Source organism: Adiantum capillus-veneris, chromosome 5 (genome assembly GCF_014529385.1).
Source record: "Adiantum capillus-veneris isolate H3 chromosome 5, ASM1452938v2, whole genome shotgun sequence".
In the NCBI taxonomy this organism is placed as follows: Eukaryota; Viridiplantae; Streptophyta; class Polypodiopsida; order Polypodiales; family Pteridaceae; genus Adiantum; species Adiantum capillus-veneris.
The window spans coordinates 87,406,643-87,428,331 of record NC_140935.1 but is presented as its reverse complement, the minus strand read 5'-3'; the positions used below and the strand labels follow the sequence as shown (position 1 = coordinate 87,428,331).

The 21,689-nt window shown below is 45.5% G+C and overlaps 1 protein-coding gene across 3 annotated transcripts in view; it reads right to left on the bottom strand.

The window, feature by feature from the left end:
• Positions 1-21,689, bottom strand: part of AUG4 (HAUS augmin-like complex subunit) — an 85,318-nt gene that overhangs the window by 19,292 nt on the left and 44,337 nt on the right. For all 3 annotated transcript variants that reach the window (XM_086512527.1, XM_086512528.1, XM_086512529.1), the window contains one exon: positions 17,424-17,762. In XM_086512527.1, the coding sequence (XP_086368653.1) occupies positions 17,424-17,762 (339 nt within the window). The remainder of the gene's footprint in view (positions 1-17,423; positions 17,763-21,689) is intronic.

The window sequence follows — 21,689 nt, the reverse complement described above, 5'->3', positions numbered from 1 at the left end:
GATAAGTGTATGTATCTGCATACTCCACAGACTCTCGACCATATGTAAAAGTGGGGGCGGACCTCCTTATCCACTGCGCCGTAGTGTTAAACACCATGTCACGTGCACATCTAGCCCTATGTGCATGTGGACAAGCTATCTCAGGCCTAGGGTTCAAGTCAACCTAGTAAGTGTTCTAGCACCTTTGTGAGCCTGTGTGTAGGCCGTGCATGTCCAGGCACTCAGATTAGTTGCATATCCTCGGATTGCACACAACATAATCATTATCATGTCACTCAGTACCCATCATGAGCATTTTACAGAGCATAGAACCCTTTTTCCCCAAATACACATTTTTCACTTATTTATTATTAAGTGACTTCTGTTGGAAAAGTAAGTAGGGCAAATTGCTAAGGAAATATAAAAGAAACCCAGTGGTCACTCAGTAGAAGCAAGAGAATGGAAGAGAGCACAGGTATTCTTGTAGCAGGCCCTCTAGCGTTCCTTCCTCAGCAAGACTTCCTTAGCAAGACTTTCCCGAGCATTTTCAGCAAGGCCTCATCAGCGTTTTCAGCCAGTCATCAACAGCGTTTTCAGCCAGTCAGCATCAGCGTTTTCAGCCAGTCAGCATCAACGTTTTTAGCCAGACAGCATCAGTGATTTCAGCCTCAGAATTCAGCCAGATTCCAGTCTCTGTTGCAGAGCAGAGTATCCATTCCGCTTTGGGTGACGACCATGCACTAGGATCTTTGGTTCTTAGGTTCACGAGGAACTTGGGTTTTTGAGGGTCTTGGGTTCTTGGGGTCTTGAGGTTCTTGAGGTTCTTGAGGTTTTCTTTTGCTTGCAAATCGTGTTTGAGAAGGATCTTCTCTTCACCCGAGTTCTACTCTTTTCTGTGGGCGCACCCCATGGCGGCCTTGCGCTCAGACCAAGGTTGCTTTTTCCCACCTCACATCGATTGGCCGGCCGCTAAGTGCACGGTCTGCTCTCAATGAGTGAAAAGAGAGACAAGGGGAGGCTGGACAAGCCCTTCTTTCTTGGGATTCCTGTCACTCTTCAAAAACACGATTAGGAATCGACACGCCCAAGCGAACTTGGGTTCGTGCGACCTCAACAAGCAAAAAAAAATTATGTGGTTCTTGAGGTTCTTTCCTTGAGTGATACAGAACACTACCAAAGCTCTGATACCAATGTTAGGTGCAACGGAATGATTGTTTGCGCTTTGCTCAAGATGAGTGCTCCGAACTGTGCTCAAGGTCCTTTTGTTCTTAAGGAAGGTAGAGCCTTCCGTTCTTAATGAGAGAATGCTATGATAACAAACAAAGTGAATGGACACTGTGCGTGCAAGTGTATGAGACTGAGAGATAGAGAGAGAAGAGAGATACGTCACCAGAGATGTTGTAAAACCCTCCTCTGAAGGCCCTACTCTCGTCGGCAAGAATGGTCTACTTATGATTGCACAATCTGGTACAAATGGTATTGCATGTGACGGATGCAAGTCTAGGCTATGTCGGCGATGACGTCGGTGACGACGAGACCGACCTAAGGGCTGAAATCTGCAATCTTTCTACTGCTGTCCAAAAACGCTATGGGCTGAAATCTGCGACTAGTCCAAAAACGCTGATTTGGGGGATGTTTTCGGTGGTTCCTTGACGCTGAAAATCTGCAGTCTAATGGCTGAAAACTGAGGGTCCTTCCGGCTGAATCTGTTGCTTCTTTATGGGCTGAATCTGCTACTCTTCTATTGCTGAAAATCGCTGAAATTCTGCATGTGCTGAGGTCAAAAAACGCTAGGGAAGCTGATGACAAAAACGCCAGGTATGTTGGTCCTTGCAAAAATGCTAGCTCCTGTGGTCTTCTAGCAATGACAACTGATGCAAAACGCTAGGCACTGGTGGGTATGGCGATGATGTGCTGGTGCAAAAACTCCAGGCAATGAGGCAATGCTGATGAAGAAACGCTAAGATAGGGGGATCTGCTGCTTGGGGGGGATCCACCAAGGCTTGGTCTTGCTGAGAAGTTGCCTGCTGAGCTTGGCTCCTGTTGCCTCTTCTGCCAAATAGTGCTAGTGGATGGGTGTTTACCCTGAAGTGTCCTTGGAGTGTATGCATACTTCTGTGAGTAACTTAGTGCAACATGGAAAATTCCCTTGAATTCAATTAAGTCATTAGTAACAACTGGTTTATTCTGGCTGTTTTCTCATTGAATTTGAAGCTCTAGTTTGCTTATATACAAACTTAGCAAAATTGCCCTACCTACTTTTGTTGGAAAGTCACTTAAATTAATAAGTGAAAAATGCCAAAAATAGGTAAAATAGGCTAAATGCACTAAAAAATTCCCCCGATGGAATCTGATGGGAATATTGATAATCATGTTGTGTGCAACCAGAGGATATGCATCTACACCAAGTGACTGGGCATGCACGGTCTACGAATAGACTCACAAAAGTGCTAGATCACTTCTAATCTAGACTTGACTTTGTCCACTGACACATAGGGTTGGATGTGTCACGTGACAGTAGCGCGGTTGAAAGAAGATTGGCGTAGTCTCAAGAAAAATGGTATGTCGGTTATGTCTTTCTCTAACCATGTTTTGCAGCTCGACACCCAATTACGCAAATCGGATGATGAGTGCAAAGAGGCATTCCTTTTCGGGTTGGACGAGTATATAAAGTATAATGTCGAAGTACTCGACCCCGTGGATCTCAACAAGGCGGTAGCGATTCCTCTCGCACAAGAGATGAAGCACAACAAAGGAAAGCCTAAGGAGAACAAGTCTTCTCACAGTACCTCTCAACCTCCTCAAAACCCACAGAACGGTAAGAACGGTAAGAATGATAACTCTTCTAGCCCATCTTTCTCTCATCCTTCGGAAAAGAACTCTCAAAACGAATCTAAGGGTAAAGCTAAAACACCTGCTAAACCTAAGCTAACCCCATATGAAAAAGTTGCACAAGGAATTATAGGAGGATATATAACGCCAAAAGAACAAATCATTTATGCTAAGGAAGGTCGATGTTATCAATGTCACATCAAGGGGCATATAAAGAAGCATGTCCTAAGACAACACCACTTAAAGAACCCAAAGCACCAACAGCTACCACAAGCACTTTAGTGAACCAATTTCGTTCTCAACATGTTTCTGACACACACATTGATGAGTCTCTCTTTAAATGTTAAGGTCACGTGAAGGGTCAACGTTTTGTCATTGTTTGATTCAGGCAATATGCATGATGTGATTGGTGACTCTCTTGTAGAGAGAGCCCGTCTATGATGTGATTGGTGACTCTCTTGTAGAACAACTCCTCGAGGTGTCAGGCTTCAGTCTCGGTATGGACTCTCTCAATACGCACGAGTACCTTGATGGGTTATTCACGATTGAACAAGCTTCCTTCCGTAAAAAAATTTGTCGTGTCTCCTCTCTCAAGATGTGATATGATTTTGGACATTAGATGGTTTCGTGAGCATAACCCTCTCATTGATTGGGCAGACAATACGCTCACTCTCAATGCCAAAAGTAACTCTCCCATGATCATTCGTGGTGAGGAGGGTCCTCATTCTTTACCTCTCATTTCTCATGTGTAGGCGAAGCGTGAATTACGACGAGGAGCACAAGCGGCATTCATCTATTCCTCTCCACCTCAAGGCTCCAGACAGGTATTCACCTTTGTTTAACAAGTATAAGCACCTCTTTTTGCAGGATGATCTTCCACCCCATCTCCCTTCCGAGCGGCCGGAGGACCATCGCATCGAACTCACGGAGGGGGCACAGATAGTCAATAAGGCTCCCTACCGTTTGAACAAGACTCAAGAAGAAGAGTTAGAGCGGCAACTCACGGAGTTGGTGGCCAGAGGATTCATACGTCCTAGTGTAAGTCCTTTTGCTGCTCCTTATTTATTTGTTCGCAAGAAGGATGGCTCGTCTCGTTTGTGCGTTGATTACAGAGCTTTGAACAAGATGACCATCAAGAACAAGTTTCCGATGCCTCGCATTGAGTATATCCTCGATAGACTCAATGGGGCGAAGGTTTTCAATAAGGTCGATCTCAAAAGTGGATACCTTCAGGTAAGGATATTCAAAGGCAATATCTACAAGACCGCCTTTCGCACAGAGCGAGGACAATGGGAGTATGTGATTATGCTTTTTGGATTGACAGGTGCCATAGGTACATTCAACCGTCTCATGGTAGGCCGTTTTGGCGATATGATTGGTGTGTGTGTTTATCTTTTTCGATGATATTCTCATTTTCTCTGCATCGTGGGAGCAACATGAAAAGGATGTAGAAAGGGTTTTAGCCCGTTTGGATGAGTGTCAGCTGTACATTGCAGCTAAAAAATCTGAGTTTTTTCTCATTGAAGTTACTTATCTCGGTTATATCATTTCTGCAAAAGGTGTCAAGCTCGATCCCGTAAAGGTAGAACAGGTTCGTAATTGGGATTCGCTGCAAAACTGCATATGATGTGTGTTCTTTTCTTCGTTTATGTCAAGCATTGCCGCACACATGACGGATGTTTTGAAAGGGGTAAAAACTCGCCGACAGCACGTGGTTTTGCTCGAGGCAGCCGTTGAGGCTTTCGCAGCTCTCAAGGCTACGATGACAGAAGCTCCATATCTCATCCTTGCCTCTTGGAACGACCCCTTTGGGGTATGGACGGATGCGACCAATGTCGCCATAGGTGCTATGCTTCAACAGCATGGCCGTCCAGTTGCATTTCTCAGTCGGAAGTTAAATAGTGCCGAAAAGAATTATTCAGTTTATGACAAAGAACTTCTGCCTGTCATTCACTCTCTCAAGCATTGGAAGCATTTTCTGTATGGTAGAGAGTTCACAGTTCGCACAGATCATCAAGCCCTTAAGTGGCTCTAGTCTATGCCTAGTGCACATTGGAGTGATCGCCAAGCACGGTGGTCACAATTTTTCGAGCAATTTGGAGGTTTGATTGAGTATGTGCCTGGTAAAGCTAACCCTGTTGCAGATGCATTAAGTCGCAAAGGACAGATCCTAGCTCCTGAGTCAAGATCCACAGTTTCTATTCAGGGTGTCTCTTTCGACAGCATGAAGAAGTAGTATGCATATTTTGAGTTTGGTAAGCAATGGTTGCATGCTCTTGCTTCCTAAGGGCCCAACAACTATCTCATTTGTGAAGGTTTGTTATATTTCGTCACCGTCTATGTGTGTTGCCCTCACTCAGGACAAATATATTGCACAATGCTCATGACTCTCTCACGTGTGGAAAAAATGTGTTTCGTTCTGTCACACAGTGCACCATTTGTCAAAAGGTAAAAGCTCCTCCGGTAAGCAGCAAGGCCTCTTGCTACCGCTGCTTAACCCCGACGGGCCTTTTCAAGACATTTCTATGGATTTTGTGACGAACCTTCTACCTAGTTTGCATCCAAGGAACACTCAATGTTTGACAATTGTTGACCGTTTCAACAAATTTTGCACGTTGATTCCTTGTAAGGCCAGAGTCACTGCACAAGATGTGGCACGGTTGTTCATTAAGCATTGGTACCCCCTCTGTGGTTGGCCAAAGTCAATTGTTTCAGATAGGGATGTTAAGTTCACGTCAAATTTTTGGCGCGCTCTCTTTCAAAATTTTGGCACAAAGTTAAATTTTTCATCTGCTTTTCATCCACAATCAGATGGTCAAACAAAAATTTACAATCAGTTTGGCTTTTGATGTTTTGAAGTCTTATGTACATGATCAACAGTCTCATTGGGAGCTCTATCTCTTATTGGTACAAGCAATTTTGAATGACTCTTATTTCTCTGCCATTGGTAGAACTCCGTATGAGGCAGCTTTTGGTCGTCCGTTCCAGTCACTTTTGACTCGCTCGGTCAATCAAATGCATGATGTCAATACTGAAAGTCAACCGTTGGATGAGATTTCTAAGAGTGTGAAGCTTCGGTTAAGCAAGGCTCAAGAATCTTACTCACGATAGGCTAACAAGCATCGTCAGAATGTTACTATCAAGGAAGAGGATTGGGTTCATTTGAGAAGCATGAAGCAATGTCTTAAGCAAGTCGGAAAGAAGTGTCCTAAGTTGTCTTTCAGAATGTATGGTCCATTTCCTGTCATTAAAAAGATCAATGAGGTTTCTATGAAATTACAATTGCCTAACTCATGGTCAATGCACAAAGTTTTCCATGTTTCTTGGTTGAAAGTGTTTCAGGGTACACCTCCAAAGGACATTTCCGAAGAAGAAGAACCAAAGATCATCGACGAAGCTGAAGTCATGAAGCCGGAGCAAGTGTTGTTGCATCTGTTTCTCCATGGCTCAAAGAAGCAAGTACAACAGTACTTTGTAAAGTTCAAGGATCGGGGAACCCACAAGGCAGTGTGGGTCGATGAAGAATTTTTCAAAGATTATCCAGAGCATGCAGCTCGGTACCAGTACCTCACTTTGAAAAGGAGAGGATGTCACATGGACATCTAACCCTATGTGCATGTGGACAAGCTATTCCAGGTCTAGTGTTCAGATCAGCCTAGGAAATGTTCCGGCACCTTTGTGTGCACAGGCCGTGGATGTCCAGGCACTTAGATTAGTTGCATATCCTCTGATTGCACACAACATAATCATTATCATGGCACTCAATACCCATCATGAGCATTTTACAGAGCATAGAACCCTTTTTCCCAAAATACACATTTTTCACTTATTTATTAATAAGTGACTTTTGTTGGAAAAGTAAGTAGGGCAAATTGGTAAGGAAATATAAAAGAAACCTAGTGGTCACTCAATAGAAGCAGGAAAATCGAAGAGAGCACAAGCATTCTTGCAGCAGGCCCTCTAGCGTTCCTTCCTCAGCAAGACTTTCCCCAGCGTTTTCAGCCAATCATCAACAGCGTTTTCAGCCAGTCAGCATCAACGTTTTCAGCCAGTCAACATCAGCGTTTTTAGCCAAACAGCATCACCGTTTTCAGCCAAGAATCATCAGCGATTTCAGCCCAGGAGCACTAGCGTTTTCAGCCTCAGAATTCAGCCAGATTCCAGACTCTGTTGCAAAGCAGGTAGTGTTTTTGGCCAGGCTTAGCCCTATAGCAGAATTCTCAGTTTTCAGCCATTAGTCGCCACCGCCGTCGTCGCCGTCATCATGGGCTTACCCTTTCCTATCAACACCATTGTATCAGATTTGTGCAATCTATAGCATAGACCTCTCTCGCCATCGAGAGAGGGGCCCTTGGAGGAGGGTTTGAGAACCGTCTCGTGTCGTATTCTTCTCTCTCTCTTTCTCTCAGTCTCAGCACTTTCATTCACAGTAGCATTCACTTTGTTTGTGATCATTGCACTCTCTCTCTAAAGGAATGGAAGGCTCTCCCTTCCATAAGTAAAAGGAACCCTTGAGCACAGTTCGGAGCACTCATCTTGAGCAATATCAACTTTCACTTCCGCTGCACCTTACACACCATTACCTTGGTCTTACCAAGGTTCACAGACAATCCACTGTCCTGTGCAAATACATGCATGCATCCAAATGACGTTGCATCCCTCTAGAGAATCTGAGATCAGCACAATATCATCAGCATATAATAGCAACAGAATCTATGTACCTACAAGCTGAGCACCTCTATCACTGTCTAACTGTACATAATCTGAAAACTGGGACAACCCTGCTTCACCCCCATGGTGGAGTGAACCATGTCAGACATGCCCTGAGTAGTGCGTACCTGTCCTACCATTGCCCTGTATAAAGCTAAGATCCCCCAAATCAGCTTTGTGGGCACCCCCATGTCCTGCAATCTGTGTATTAGTCTGGCTCGTGGCACTGCATCAAAGGCTTTGTGGAAATCCAGAAAGCTACAATAGATCCTCCTGCTATGGTGTCTACCCTCCTCGATAATGGCTCTGAATGTCAAAATCTGGTCAAGAGTGGAGAAACCTCTCCTAAACCCTGTCTGTCCTGCTACCCGTATGCCCTCTCTCTGCCCATCCACTCAACTCATGCTCAAGAATTGATGCATATAGCCTGACCAGAGTCTGAAGAACCATGATGGTGCGATAATTCCTGGGAAGCATAGGATCTCCTGACTTGAAGATAGGCACAATCGTGGACATACTCCAAGTTTTAAGAAAACCCTCATACATGGCTCTATTAAACATCATAGCAAGAGGCTCTGCAAACATATCTCTGGCATAGATGAAGTGCTCTGCTACCAGACCATCATGATCCTGTGCTCTTCCTGTCTTTATCCTGTCAATGGCTTTTCTTACCCTCTCAACAATAAAGAAAGTACATGTTTCTGGGCATGCCTCTGGAGGGTCAGGCAAAGGTGGATGTTGTATAGAGAGATGTAGTATATTCCCCCCATGTCTCTCTGGAAGTGATGGCTGGCAGTGGAGAGTGCTCATGGAAAAGCCTCCATGCCTCACTAGAGTCCTAACTCATAAACAACTGATACAGATCACGCTCTAACTGAGATAGGTAAGCCCTCTTCTTTCTCGCACTAGGCGGTAGAAGATAATCCGTGACTGTCTATGTGTAGTAGTACCCATGAGCACCTCTCTCCGTAATCGGATCCTCGTCTCTCTATGCTCCTCATCATACCAATTGTTCTGAGGCATGCTCACAGATCATCTGCGTGTAGGCTGGCTATGGGGATATGACTTTGAGGCTACATCATGGAGCGTCTCTGTCAGAATCTGGGTGAGCTCATCTAGTGGCCGTCCTGGCTCCTGAGTGCATAGTTGCCTGTATATCTCATCATTGTACACGGGATCCGTCTCCAGAGAGAGAGAGAGAGAGAGAGAGAGAGAGAGAGAGAGAGAGAGAGAGAGAGAGAGAGAGAGAGATGAAATGAAATGTTATATTAACGTCTTCAAAAGGCCAAAATGACCTATGAGACCAAAAGGTTACAACCATGTGTGACTCTAGTACAGTGTCAAGGGAACATGAGTATAAAAATATATGAGGGTGCCTAGAGTGGGTAGGTATGTCAGCCTAACCTATATCCTCATCATCATCAATGTCCTCATCACATAATACATCAGCTCAGAAAACATATGGGGAGTGGTTACATTCACATGAGGGCTAGTGAGATGCACAACGGGGGAAGTAGACAATGGTGATCATCTCATCAGCTCTTCATGGGTCTCTGCAGTATGGCCTCAATGTCCTCCATGGTCAGCTCTCGAGGGGGGTGTGCTCGATGTCGCTCAATAACGCTCCGTAGCCTCCAATGTAGACCTCGTCTACGGTGTGAAGATCCTTGCATCCGTGGGTGTCGTGAGCCATCAAGCTGGATGTAAGGTGCAGCGGAAGTGAATGTTGAACTTTGCTCAAGATGAGTGCTCCGAACTGTGCTCAAGGATTCCTTTTACTTACGGAAGGAAGAGCCTTCCGTTCCTTTAGTGAGACAGTGCAATGGACACAAACAAAGTGGTGAACGCTATGAATGAAGGTGCTGAGCCTGAGAGATAGAGAGAGAAGAATACGACACCATAATGTTGTCAAACCCTCCTCCGAAGGCCCCACTCTCTATGTCGAGAGCGGTCTACTATTGATTGCACAAATCTCTACAATGCTTGGACTTGCCGATGATGTCGACAACGACGAGACACTGAAATCTGAAAATGCTAAGGGCTGATATCTGCAAATCTTGTATCTGCTGAATTCTGACTCTATGTCGGTGACGATGTCGATGACGACGATGCGCTGAAAATGCAGATGCTGAAATCTGCGTTTTCCATGCTGAATTTGTAAACCTTGCGGGATTTTACCGTGTGGCGAGGATCTGTTGCGGTAAGGTGAGATCTGCGAGGTTCGGGGGTTCTACTACGGGATCTGACTGCTGAAAACTGAAAACGCTGGTGCTACTGTGGATTCCGTTGCGAAGGAATTGCAAAACGCTAGGTCGCCTGCTGCTCCAAACACACTAGGGCTGATCTGCTGTTGTGGGGGAATCTCCTAACACTAGGACTGATCTGCTGTCTACTGTCACCGTGGATCTGCAAATGCAAAAACGCTGGCTGATTTGATGCAAAAGCGCTAGGCCTTCTGCAATGCTGAAAACGCTAGAGTTGTCGCGGGAGTTGGTCTTGCTGAGAAGTTGCCTGTTGAGCAAGGTGCTCCTGCTGCCTCTTCTGCCAAAAAGTGCCAACTCTGGTTTGTTTATATATATCTTAGCAAAATTGCCCTACCTAGTTCCCAACAAAAGTTACTTAATAAATAAGTGAAAAATGTCAAAAATAGGAAAAATAGGTTTAATGCACGGGAAAAATGCTATTGATGGGTTCTGATGGAAATCTGATGATCATGCTGTGTGCAACTAGAGGATCTGCATCTAATCTAAGTGTCTAGACATGCACGGTCTGCAAACAGACTCACAAAGGTGCTAGATCACTTCCTATTTTAGAGTGACTTGACTGAACTGAACCCTAGTCATGCTGTAGCTTGTCCACGAACACATAGGGTTGGATGTGTCACCTGACATCCCCTCCTTTTCAAACTGAGCTACTGGTACCGAACTATATGGCGTCGAGGGAGATCGCCAATAACATCCGGAATCCTGGAAAGGACTCTTCGCCGGCCCAGGGTGTGGTTCGTGCGATACTTGAACTTCATAAAGGTCTGCAATGCTTGCTACTTTGGGCCGCACCGAAAGCGACACAAAGTCTTCTGTGGCTCCTTCAATGCTTGAACTTCGTCTAGAGTCATGCTTCTTCCTTCTTCAAGAATCTCCATGGCTGAAAATTCCTGAAACCACTTCCAATACAAAACCATGAACATACCTATTCCATGTAAAGTGATTGGAAAAAATCTCGTCTTCTCAAAAGACTGTGCATGCAATGTTGATGAACAAATAGACGGAGTGCCAATCCATTCATCCAAGACATGCAAACAATGAGATCAAATCTTTTGTTTCTGATCTAGATCAATCAACTGTGGCAAAACACAATGGAAATGCCGATGCTTGATGCTCATACTTTCTTGTGCTCTATCTTCGAATATGTCGTGCCAAGGAAGAGACATGGAATGTGACTTCCTTGAATGCATACTTTTCAGCTTTTCATGAATAATCCGCATACATCCGTGCTCATTCATGAGTGAAACGTGCTCAACATACAACATGTCATGCCTAGGAAAAGGGATCACATAAAGACGTTGACTAAAATACAAGAAACGATCACGAATGAAACACTCGATCAATGCGTGCTGACGAATCATTCGAACACATAGTACTTCCTGTAAGGGTTCTTTGGACCTAGGCTCGAGAGCCAAGATCGGTTCATCGTGTTTGATCGAATCTGCTTGGGGGGCTGCTGTGGACCTCAACTCGAAAGCCAAGATCGATTCTTCGTGATTGATCGAATATGCAATGAGGTTAGCTTCACTAGGGAAAGTATCAGCTAACACATCATCCTTGTGAACAATCGCATCATCTTCATGCAAATCATCATGCTCTGAGAAATCACATCGTGATCATCATGCAAATCATCATGCTTGTGAGTGTCATCCAAATCATCATGCTTGTCATTGTCATCATCATGCTTATCATTATCATTCAAGTCATCATGCTCATCATTATCATGCAAATCATGTGTGTCTTGCTTTGGAGAAGTAGAGACTGAGAGAGTCTCCTTTTCCTGATTCTATGCAAAGTGCATCTGCACTTGAGAAAAGAGTCGCAACAACTCTTGCATGTGTCGCGCTTGTTCATGCTCACGCTCTATGGCTGCCTTTCTTTCTGCTTGTCTGCGATCCATTTCTGCTTTTCTTTCTTTGCATTCACGATCAAATTCTGTCATTCTTTCTGCTTTTCTTGCTTCGCATTCTAACTTCCTGTCCATAAACATTTGCTCCAACTCCTCCATAGGAGTTAGTGCAATCCTTGGCGTAGATGGGGAAGGGGGAGGGTCGGAAAAACCTCCTGGTGGGGAAAATTCTTCTTCGCCTCTCTCATGCTCATCACCTCCAAGCGAAGTATCCATTCCGCTTCGAGTGATGACCATCCACTGACGTCGTGGGTTCTTGTGGTCTTGGGTTCTTAAGTTCTCGAGGAACTTGGGTTCTTGGGGGTCTTGAGGGTCTTGAGGTTCTTGGGGGTCTGGAGGTTCTTGCAGTTCTTTTTTCGCTTGCAATCTGTGTTAGAGAAGGATCTTCTCTTCACCCGAGTTCTGCTCTTTTCCGCGGGCGCACCCCTTGGCGGCCTTGCGCTCACACCAAGGTTGCTTTTTCCCACCTCATGTCGATTGGCCGGCCGCTAAGTGCATGGTCTGCTCTCAATGAGTGAAAATAGAAACAAGGGGAGACTGGACAAGCCCTTCTTTCTTGGGATTCCTGTCACTCTTCAAAAACACGATTAGGAATCGACACGCCCAAGAGGACTTGGGTTACATGCGACCGCAACAAGCAAAAAAAAAAATTACGTGGTTCTTTCCTTGAGTGATACAGAACACTACCAAAGCTCTGATACCAATGTAAGGTGCAGTGGAAGCAGCGTAACCGCGAAACGTTTCAAGGCCGAAACGTTTCACCCTGAAACGTGGCGTTTCACTACGAAACGTTTCAATCCAAAATTAGAGCACAGTGAAACGTGAGTTTAGCGACTTTGAAACTAAAACTATGGTAACTTATTGTTAGTGAAACGGCTCGTGTTTCACTTGGTGAGTGAAACGTTTCAAGGCCCGAAACGTTTCACCTCCCCCGACCTGTCGAAACGCGTTTCATGGTGACGCTGAGTGGAAGTGAATGTTGAACTTTGCTCAAGATGAGTGCTCCGAACTGTGCTCAAGGATTCCTTTTACTTACGGAAGGGAGAGCCTTCCGTTCCTTTAGTGAGACAGCGCAATGGACACAAACAAAGTGGTGAACACTATGAAAAAACGTGCTGAGACTGAGAGATAGAGAGAGAAGAATACGACACCATAATGTTGTCAAACCTTCCTCCGAAGGCTCCACTCTCTATGTCGAGAGCGGTCTACTATTGATTGAACAAATCTCTACAATGCTTGGACTTGCCGATGATGTCGACAACGACGAGACGGGCTGAAATCTGAAAATGCTAAGGGCTGATATCTGCAAATCTTGTATCTGCTGAATTTTGACTCTATATCGGTGACGATGTCGATGATGACGATGCGACGACGACGCGCTGAAAACGCAGATGCTGAAATCTGTGTTTTCCGGGCTGAATCTGTAAACCTTGCGGGATTTGACCGTGCGGCGAGGATCTGATGCGCGAAGGTGACATCTGCGAGGTTTGGGGGTTCTACTACGGGATCTGACTACTGAAAACTGAAAACGCTGTTGTTACTGTGGATTCCGTCGCGAAGGAATTGCAAAATGCTAGGTCGCCTGCTGCACCAAAAACGCCAGCGCTGAATTCTGCTAACGCTAGGGCTGATCTACTGTCTACTGTCGTCGTGGATCTGCAAATGCAAAAACGTTGGCCGATCTGATGCAAAAGCGCTAGGCCTTCTGCAATGCTGAAAACGCTAGAGTTGTCGCGGGGGTTGGTCTTGCTGAGAAGTTGCCTGTTGAGCAAGGTGCTGCTGCTGCCTCTTCTGCCAAAAAGTGCCAACTCTCGTTTGCTTATATATATCTTAGCAAAATTGCCCTACCTAGTTTCCAACAAAAGTCACTTAATAAGTAAGTAAAAAATGTCAAAAATAGAGAAAATAGGTTTAATGCACTGGAAAAATGCTACTGATGGGTTCTGATGGAAATCTGATGATCATGCTGTGTGCAACCAGAGGATATGCATCTAATCTAAGTGTCTGGACATGCACGGTCTACGAACAGACTCACAAAGGTGCCAGATCACTTCCTATTCTAGACTGACTTGACTGAACTGAACCCTGGTCATGTTGTAGCTTGTTGTCCACGGACACATAGGGTTAGATGTGTCACATGACACTGGATGGCTCGATCAAGAAGAATGCCCCAACATGGGTGTGACTGGGTAACCTGCAGTGGGCCATCGGGAGTAGTCCCTCTGTAAAAAGTAGTGATCTGGCTCTGTATGGATCCTCTATGTGTAGGCCTTTTGCTCCTAATGGTAGTCTCTATGAGTCTACGGATCTCCATCAATAAGAGACCTAGGCACCTCTGGTCAAAGAGAGAGAGAGTGTTAGGTGCAGCGGAATGAATGTTTGCGCTTTGCTCAAGATGAGTGCTCCGAACTGTGCTCAAGGTTCCTTTTGTTCTTATGGAAGGGAGAGCCTTCCGTTCTTAATGAGAGAATGCTATGATCACAAACAAAGTGAATGGACACTGTGCGTGCAAGTGTATGAGACTGAGAAATAGAGAGAGAAGAGAGATATGACACCAGAGACGACGTAAAACCCTCTTCCGAAGGCCCCACTCTCGTCGGCGAGAGTGGTCTACTTATGATTGCACAATCTGGTACAAATGGTATGCATGGACTGATGCAAGTCTAGGCTATGTCGGCGATGATGACGTTGACGACGAGACCGACACTAGGGCTGAAATCTGCAATCTTTCTACTGCTGTCCAAAAACGCTATGGGCTGAAATCTGCTGCGGGTACAAAAACACTGATTTTTGGGGCTTTTTCTGTGGGTCTTTGTCGCTGAAATTCTGCAGGTTTAGGGCTGAAAACTGAGGTGTCTTTAGGCTCAAAACCGATGGTCTATCCGGGCTGAATCTGCTACTCCTTTTAGGGCTGATCTTGATGGTCTTTTAGGGCTACAAATCACTGCATATGCTGGATCTGCAAGGGCTGAAGATGGGACCAAAAACGCTGGACTGTTGTGTTCCAAAAACGCTAGGGAGGGTGGTCCAAAAACGCTAGCTGCTGTGCTCTGCTTGCGGGAGGATCTGATGCCAAAAACGCCAATGCTGGTGCTTTGCTTGGGCGATGAAGCTTGATGCAAAACGCTGGGGATGCTTGTGGATGGCGATGGATTCTTGTGGAAGAAAAACGCTAGTGATGGGGTTTCTTGCTTAGAGGGAATCCACCAAGGTCCTGTTGAGAAGTTGCCTGCTGAGCTTGGCTCCTGTTGCCTCTTCTGCCATTTAGTGCTAGCTTTGGTTTGCTCATATATTTTCTTACCCAAATTGCCCTACCTACTTTAATAAGTGAAAAATGCCAAAAATAGGTAAAATAGGCTAAATGCACTGGAAAATTTCCCTGATGGAATTTGATGGATTCTGATGGGAATACTGATGATCATGCTGTGTGCAACCAGAGGATATGCATCTACACTAAGTGACTGGGCATGCACGGTCTACGAATAGACTCACAAAAGGGCCAGATCACTTCTAGCTCTAGATTGACTGAACCCTGATCATGTTGTAGCTTGTCCACGGACACATAGGGTTGGATGTGTCATGTGACACACACACACACACACAGAGAGAGAGAGAGATTTCATTATCGTCCATGGCGGTCATATATGACCCATGGGACCGGAGACAAAAAACATTACAACACAGCCTTTTAAGTGAAGGCATTGGATACATATCAATGAAGGACTGAGGGTCCGTCAGCAGGGTAGAAGATAAGAAAAGAAAGGAAACAAGACCTAAACCTAAGTAGGATTGGGTAAGGGGAGACCCCCTTCGGGAGTTTGGAACTCTTGAACGATGGCCTTCCCCACGTAGACTGCCCATTTGCCTTGCTTTCGGGCTTCATCGACTTTCTCGAGTTTGCACTTTTTAACCTTGAGTTGATTCATGGTCAGCTCCTCAACAATCCAAACCTTTGTTCCTTTGAGGAGGTAAGATTGGCGCAATAGCCTCACTCGCTCCTCTTTGTTCTTAAAAGTGAGAAGGCACTGCTACGGTGGTACTTTCCTGTGTGCATCGTTAATCCAGGAAATGTCTTCTGGCTTGATGCTGATGGGCTGAATAATATCGTTGAGCTTAATGATTGCCTCTTTGAGGGTGTCCTCGGTAGTGCACCATGGTGAGGGAAGCCCACCAATCCGGATCTTAAGGGCATTCTCTTCCTGGAGTTTCTGCTCGTGAAGCTCCGTCGTCACACAAGTTTGTACTTTTGCCAAGGCCACAGACTAAGCGTGGGTGACTTTCGCCTCAACTTCTCTTACTTTGACTGTGGCAAGATTGACCATGGAGTCAAAGCGCGCCTCAAGCTTACCGAGGCGAGCCTTGAGATCACGATTCTCTTCCATAAGCTGGTCAAGGAAGAACGTTCGGATTGGACAGCTTCAAATGGAACGAGCCTTGAGATCCCGATTCTCTTCCCGAAGAACGTTCTTGCTCGGTGCTGCCACAACGGCTGCAAAACTGGGTCACCTCCTCATCGTGATCTTCGGTGTATTCATGGTAAAAAGTAAGTCGGACTGTGATGGCTGCTGCTCACTTTGTCACAAAGTGCAGAGAGATTTGCTGGGAGCTTTACTCTGGATATGGGTTTGATTTGAAGCCCTTAGCTTTTAGGGGGGGCTCTTTATGTTCTGAGTGGCGAGAGAAAGAGAGAGAGCGGGCGAGAGAGAATCTCCTGTGTCAGCTCGGGCGTCACCACCTGCCACAGCAACTCCAGCAGCTCCAGCAGCCCCTCGTCGTCGCCAGCAGAGGGAGGCTCGCCTTCACCATCATCAGGCTTCTCGAGTCTTCCCTACTGTTGCTGGTGTCGTCTCAGCTGTGCACGCTGTCGCAACTCTGGCAAGTCGTCACAGCAGGTCATGAGAACGCCACAGGCCCTGCAGGTCGCAGATTAGCTTGGGGGGGGCGGGGCTATGGCTTCACACCTCCCCATAGGGCAGCCCCTCGCCTAGGGGGAGGCTGGGGGACAGAGGACGACAGCGACCTGTGTTAGGGTTAAGTTACGAGAGAGAGAGAGAGAGAGAGAGAGAGAGAGAGAGAGAGAGAGAGAGAGAGAGAGAGAGAGAGTGCAAAACAATGAAAGGCCAATATCAAAGAAAATGATAATACAAAGTTACAATCTCAGAGCAAGAACACGACAAGGTGGACAACTTTGGAAGTAAACAGATCCTTAGTGAAAGGGTGCAACACGTGATAACATAGGGGTTGCCTATAAATCAAAATTTGAGAGGTCAAGCAAAAGAATTTCAACAGGGCAAGGCCAAAATGAGGTGGGGAAAAGGACAAAAAGTGTGTGACATGGGCAAAATGGTAAGACACCGACCCTAAGCACTGCCTAAAAATGATGAGTAGCAAACCCGCAACTAACACATACTTAATAATCAGCGGTGCAAACACCTGGAAGATGACCTTCTATCAACAAATGCACTACTGTCTCTCAGGCTCTTAGGAAGGCTTTTATCACTTCAATGGTAGAAAGGACTAATAAATTAGTAAGGGTAAACTTCACTCAGTAGATAGGATCATAACAGATTGTTAAACATGTTAGCATGACAGACAGCCTATGCCATGAGGAAAACACTGGACTCTTCAGTTGCTTTTGACTGCTTGCAAGTTGCTTCCCACAAGCCGCAAAAAAAATCCAGCATGTAACCATAAAGAGGCACGGCAGGACAGAAGGCAACTAACCATACCTGTGCAAAAGGTGACTTTGAGAGATGAACCTGTCGTAAGAAGGAAGGTGTGACACCCAAAAACTTGTTGATAACCCCTCCTACACCAGCTTCCCCTGCTTCTGTAGCATTGGTTGCTGTCAACAAAGTGTTCACAAGAGAGTTACTACCACTGGAGCTTGCAGTGGTTCCAGAACTTGTTCTAGTGCTTGATGCTGCACTCTCAACTGATGTCCTTACAGCAAGGCCCCCATTATCAAGGTCCTCTTCGGGAAGCTCCCCATCTTTAGAAAGATGGGGAAGCCTTAACCTCTGAGCTGCTTCAGCAACAACTAGACGTTGTTCTAAACATTCATAGACCTGCAATCAAGTATTCAAAACAGTGAGTGGTTGTTAGCTTGTTGACACAAACATCAGCTTCAAGAAATGTACAGGCAAATTAAATTTCACAGCGTAAATACCATGTTCTCAAGATTTCAACAGTTACGATGCAGTGAAGGCTACATTCAAGGCAAGACATGTAAAGAACGTCAAAAGGAAGAGACTTTCCTACATAGTGTGATTAACCGTTATCCACACTGCAAGCTCCCAAACTTGTCACTTTAAGCCCGAAAATGGTATGGTCCACAACAAGGTGGTACCAAACGTACTGTACGTGGCGTATATGTACGTACTGTACGTTGTTCCGTACAGGAAAATTTTTTACGTACGTAAAAATACGTACTCTTGTAAAAAAACCGCAAAGTACTAAATTTTCTAGGGCATTTCCAATAAAAAACAAGAGAGAAGCCAACAACTTATAGAGACATTCAAAGACACGTTTTACAAGACAACCATATACTATGTAACTATTGCAAGAGATTTGGATTTTTATTTTAAATCAGCATTGTACGGGCTTCCCACACACCCCAAACCCAAAAAAAAAAAAAAAAAAAAAAAAAAAACGGCGTACGGATCGTTCCGTACGGTACGGATCTATACATAACGTCCGTACGGTACGGAACGGATCAGTACGTACGTTTTGATCCAACCTTGGTCCACAACCATGTTGCCCTAAACCTACGAACAGATAATGACATTGCCAAGGCTAGGTAGCAAGTATTCAGGACACATGTAAATTAAGTATGATAATATTTAATTGAGCAAGATATCAACAGATTAGCGAAGAGATACGATGATGTTCTTTAGCATATATTGCCTTGCTCATGAATCACAACACAAGAAAATCATATTCCAAACTTTCAAGAAACAACCTTTCAGCTTCCTGCAAAAAGCTAGAACCTGAATTTGGCACAATTGATAGCACGATTGCATCCAAAGTATGCCAAAACCCACCCAAGAAGGAGTCCTTGGTTGCGAGAGAAATACGATAAACACAAGTTTTTTCACACCCTAGTGGTAGACTGATGATTCGGGTGTTGGTTTGCGACCATCAAGCCCTCCCAAAGGAGATTCTTCTTCTTAAGGTGGGCATTGGTTGGATCGGAGAGAGATAGTTGAGTACTCCAGGCATAGTTACATGGGACGGCGGGTCGGGGTCGGGAACAGGGACCGGGATGGGGACGGCAAAAGTCGGGAAACAGGGACGGGGGTTGGGACGGCAAAAAAAAAAAGAGTTTTTTTGGCATTTTTTGACCTACACACATGCCACACACATAGAGCATCACTTTGACCACAAATTTACAATAAATAGACCAAAGAACATAAGTCATATAGACGCAAATGTGCTAATAAAACATCGAGAAATGAGGACCCAAAGGGTGGCTTTTATAGCCATTGGGGTGCTTCAAAGTTCAAACATATGGCTATTGGAGAGGAATTAGCCACTAGAAATGATCAGGTTTTCAAATTTTAAAAAAAGTCCCCTCCCATCCCCTGCCGTCCCGGGGACGTTTTGCCTACGTTCCCACTTGGCAACCCTTTTTCCGTCCATCCCCACCGGTCCCCACCCGTCCCCGTCCCGGAACCGGGCGTCCTCCGTCCCTAGGGTCCGTCCCCTCCGTCCCCTGTAACTATGACTCCAGGTTACCTAACCACTATTTTGTCTACCATCAGCATTTGGCCAACCGCTGACGGCTTGTCTTCGTCGGAGACCCTGCCAAGCGCATCAGCCCCAGACACATCAACAGCAGGGCCAGCAGAACAGCAAGAGGCCCCTGCCTTGACTGACTCTTAGCCTACGACTCCACTGTCAGGTGCAACGGAAGGGTGTAAGGGTTTGACTAGCATCTAGTACTCCGCACACAAACACAAGGTTCCCTTACTTCACTTGAAAGAACTGAACTGAACTGAACGAAAGAGAGAGACGTAGAGAGAGAAAGAAAGAGAGACGACACCGCATGTCGGGTCCCAACCACTTTCAAGGGCCCCCTTGCTCTATTGCCAGAGCAAGTACTTGCTTTAGTGCTAAATGCAAATGGGTATTTGATGCTACTGATGCTGGGTACTATTAAGACACTGAAGGGTACTGCGGGTATTGAAGGTACTGAGGTACTGTGGGTACTAAAGGATACTCGGGTACTACGGGTACTAAAGGTACTTATGGGTACTGAGTGGTACTGCGGGGTACTGCAAGTACTCATGGGTACTGAGGAGTACTATGGATATTGATGATCCCTATGCTGAGATAGGCAAGAGCCAAGCCAAAACACAAGGGATACTAGATGCTGGGGTACTGTGTCGTCGTCGACAAAGACAATGACGAGGGGTACTTGTATTGCGGTGCTGCTGAGATACTAATGGGTACTGCTGGAGATACTTGGTACTGCAATGATGATACGGACGACAACAACGAGGCTGGGCTGATCTCCTATCGCCGGGGATGGCCATTGGCTGAAAGCTGAAAACGCTGAAGATGAAGATGGCTGAAATCTGAAAACACTGGTGGTAATGTTGAGGGAAAACGCCAAGGCTGGCTGATGGTTTCCTAAGCGCTGGTACTGCTCAAAGGCTCTTCCACTGCTCCTCTGCCTTCTATTGGTGCCCAGAGGGTTTCTTTTATAGTTCCTTTAGCCGTCTACCCTACCTACTTTTAATAAATGTCATGTCAAAGTCACTAATTAATAAATGACTTAAGTGACTGTTCATATGCCTATATGCTTAAGTGACCAAATTGTGCAAGTGAGAGCATGCAACTATGACTTGCCTGATCATAGACGTCTTGCTAGAGGCTCACAAAGTGCCAGGCTAGGTCTTAAGCTAGACTACAATTGACGCTAGACTGTAGTAGAAGCATGTCCACGTAGCGCAAGTGAAGTGTGCAAGTGACATCCCCCCTGTTAAAGGTGAGGCAAAATTACCGAACTTCTACCTTTGGATGCTTTCTAGACTTCTGATGTTGAATGATTCTGTTGAATGCTTATGATGCTTGTGGCTTCATAAGCTTATGAGAATTCCTCCAAACTTGTGGATACTACGGATGTAGATACTACTGCGATGTAAACACAGACCATACGAGCTACTAGGCAGCCTTACTACTCTCGCAAAATACCAACCTTGATGTTGACTCTGCCTTGCAAGAAAGTACTACACCTGAATAGTCCTGTCGTGAAAACATTGCGGGTGAAGATGAAAGGTAAGGTGCTCGGAGGTATTTCCAAGGGTTGCTTGTCAACGGAAGTGGATGCCCGCTACATGCGAATGCGAATGCAGAAGAGGATTAGGGATCCTTGCTCCAACTCCTTCCATATCCGAAAAGGAGGCAAGTAGATCTTGGTACTCAAGATCTGGGTTTTCGTGTATCCGATGTCGATCTTCGTTCAAAGACATAGCGATGAAGACGGAAGCGCGCCCGATGCACAACGGCGGACTACGGGTGGGAGTGGCTGACACGAAGATTCTTTAAGGGAAAAAACTGAGAGAGGTCCTTTGAATTCTTGGTCCTGCTTGGGTTCTTCGCGGTTCTTCCCTTGAGTTCGCGAAGTTGAAGCACACACAAAGCTCTGATACCTATGTGTCACGTGACACATCCCAACCCTATGTGTCCGTGGACAAGCTACACCACAGCAAGGTTCAATCAGTTCAATCAAGTCTAGATTAGCAGTGATCTGGCACTTTTGTGAGTCTATTCGTAGACCGTGCATGCCCAGTCACTTAGCATAGATGCATATCCTCCGGTTGCACACAGCATGATCATCGGAATTCCCATCAGAATCCATTAGCATCAGTTAGGGGAATTTTCCAGTGCATTTAGCCTATTTTCCTATTTATTGGTTATTTTCACTTATTATTTTTAAGTGACTTTCCAACAAAAGTAGGTATGGCAATTTTGCTAAGTTTCTATATAAG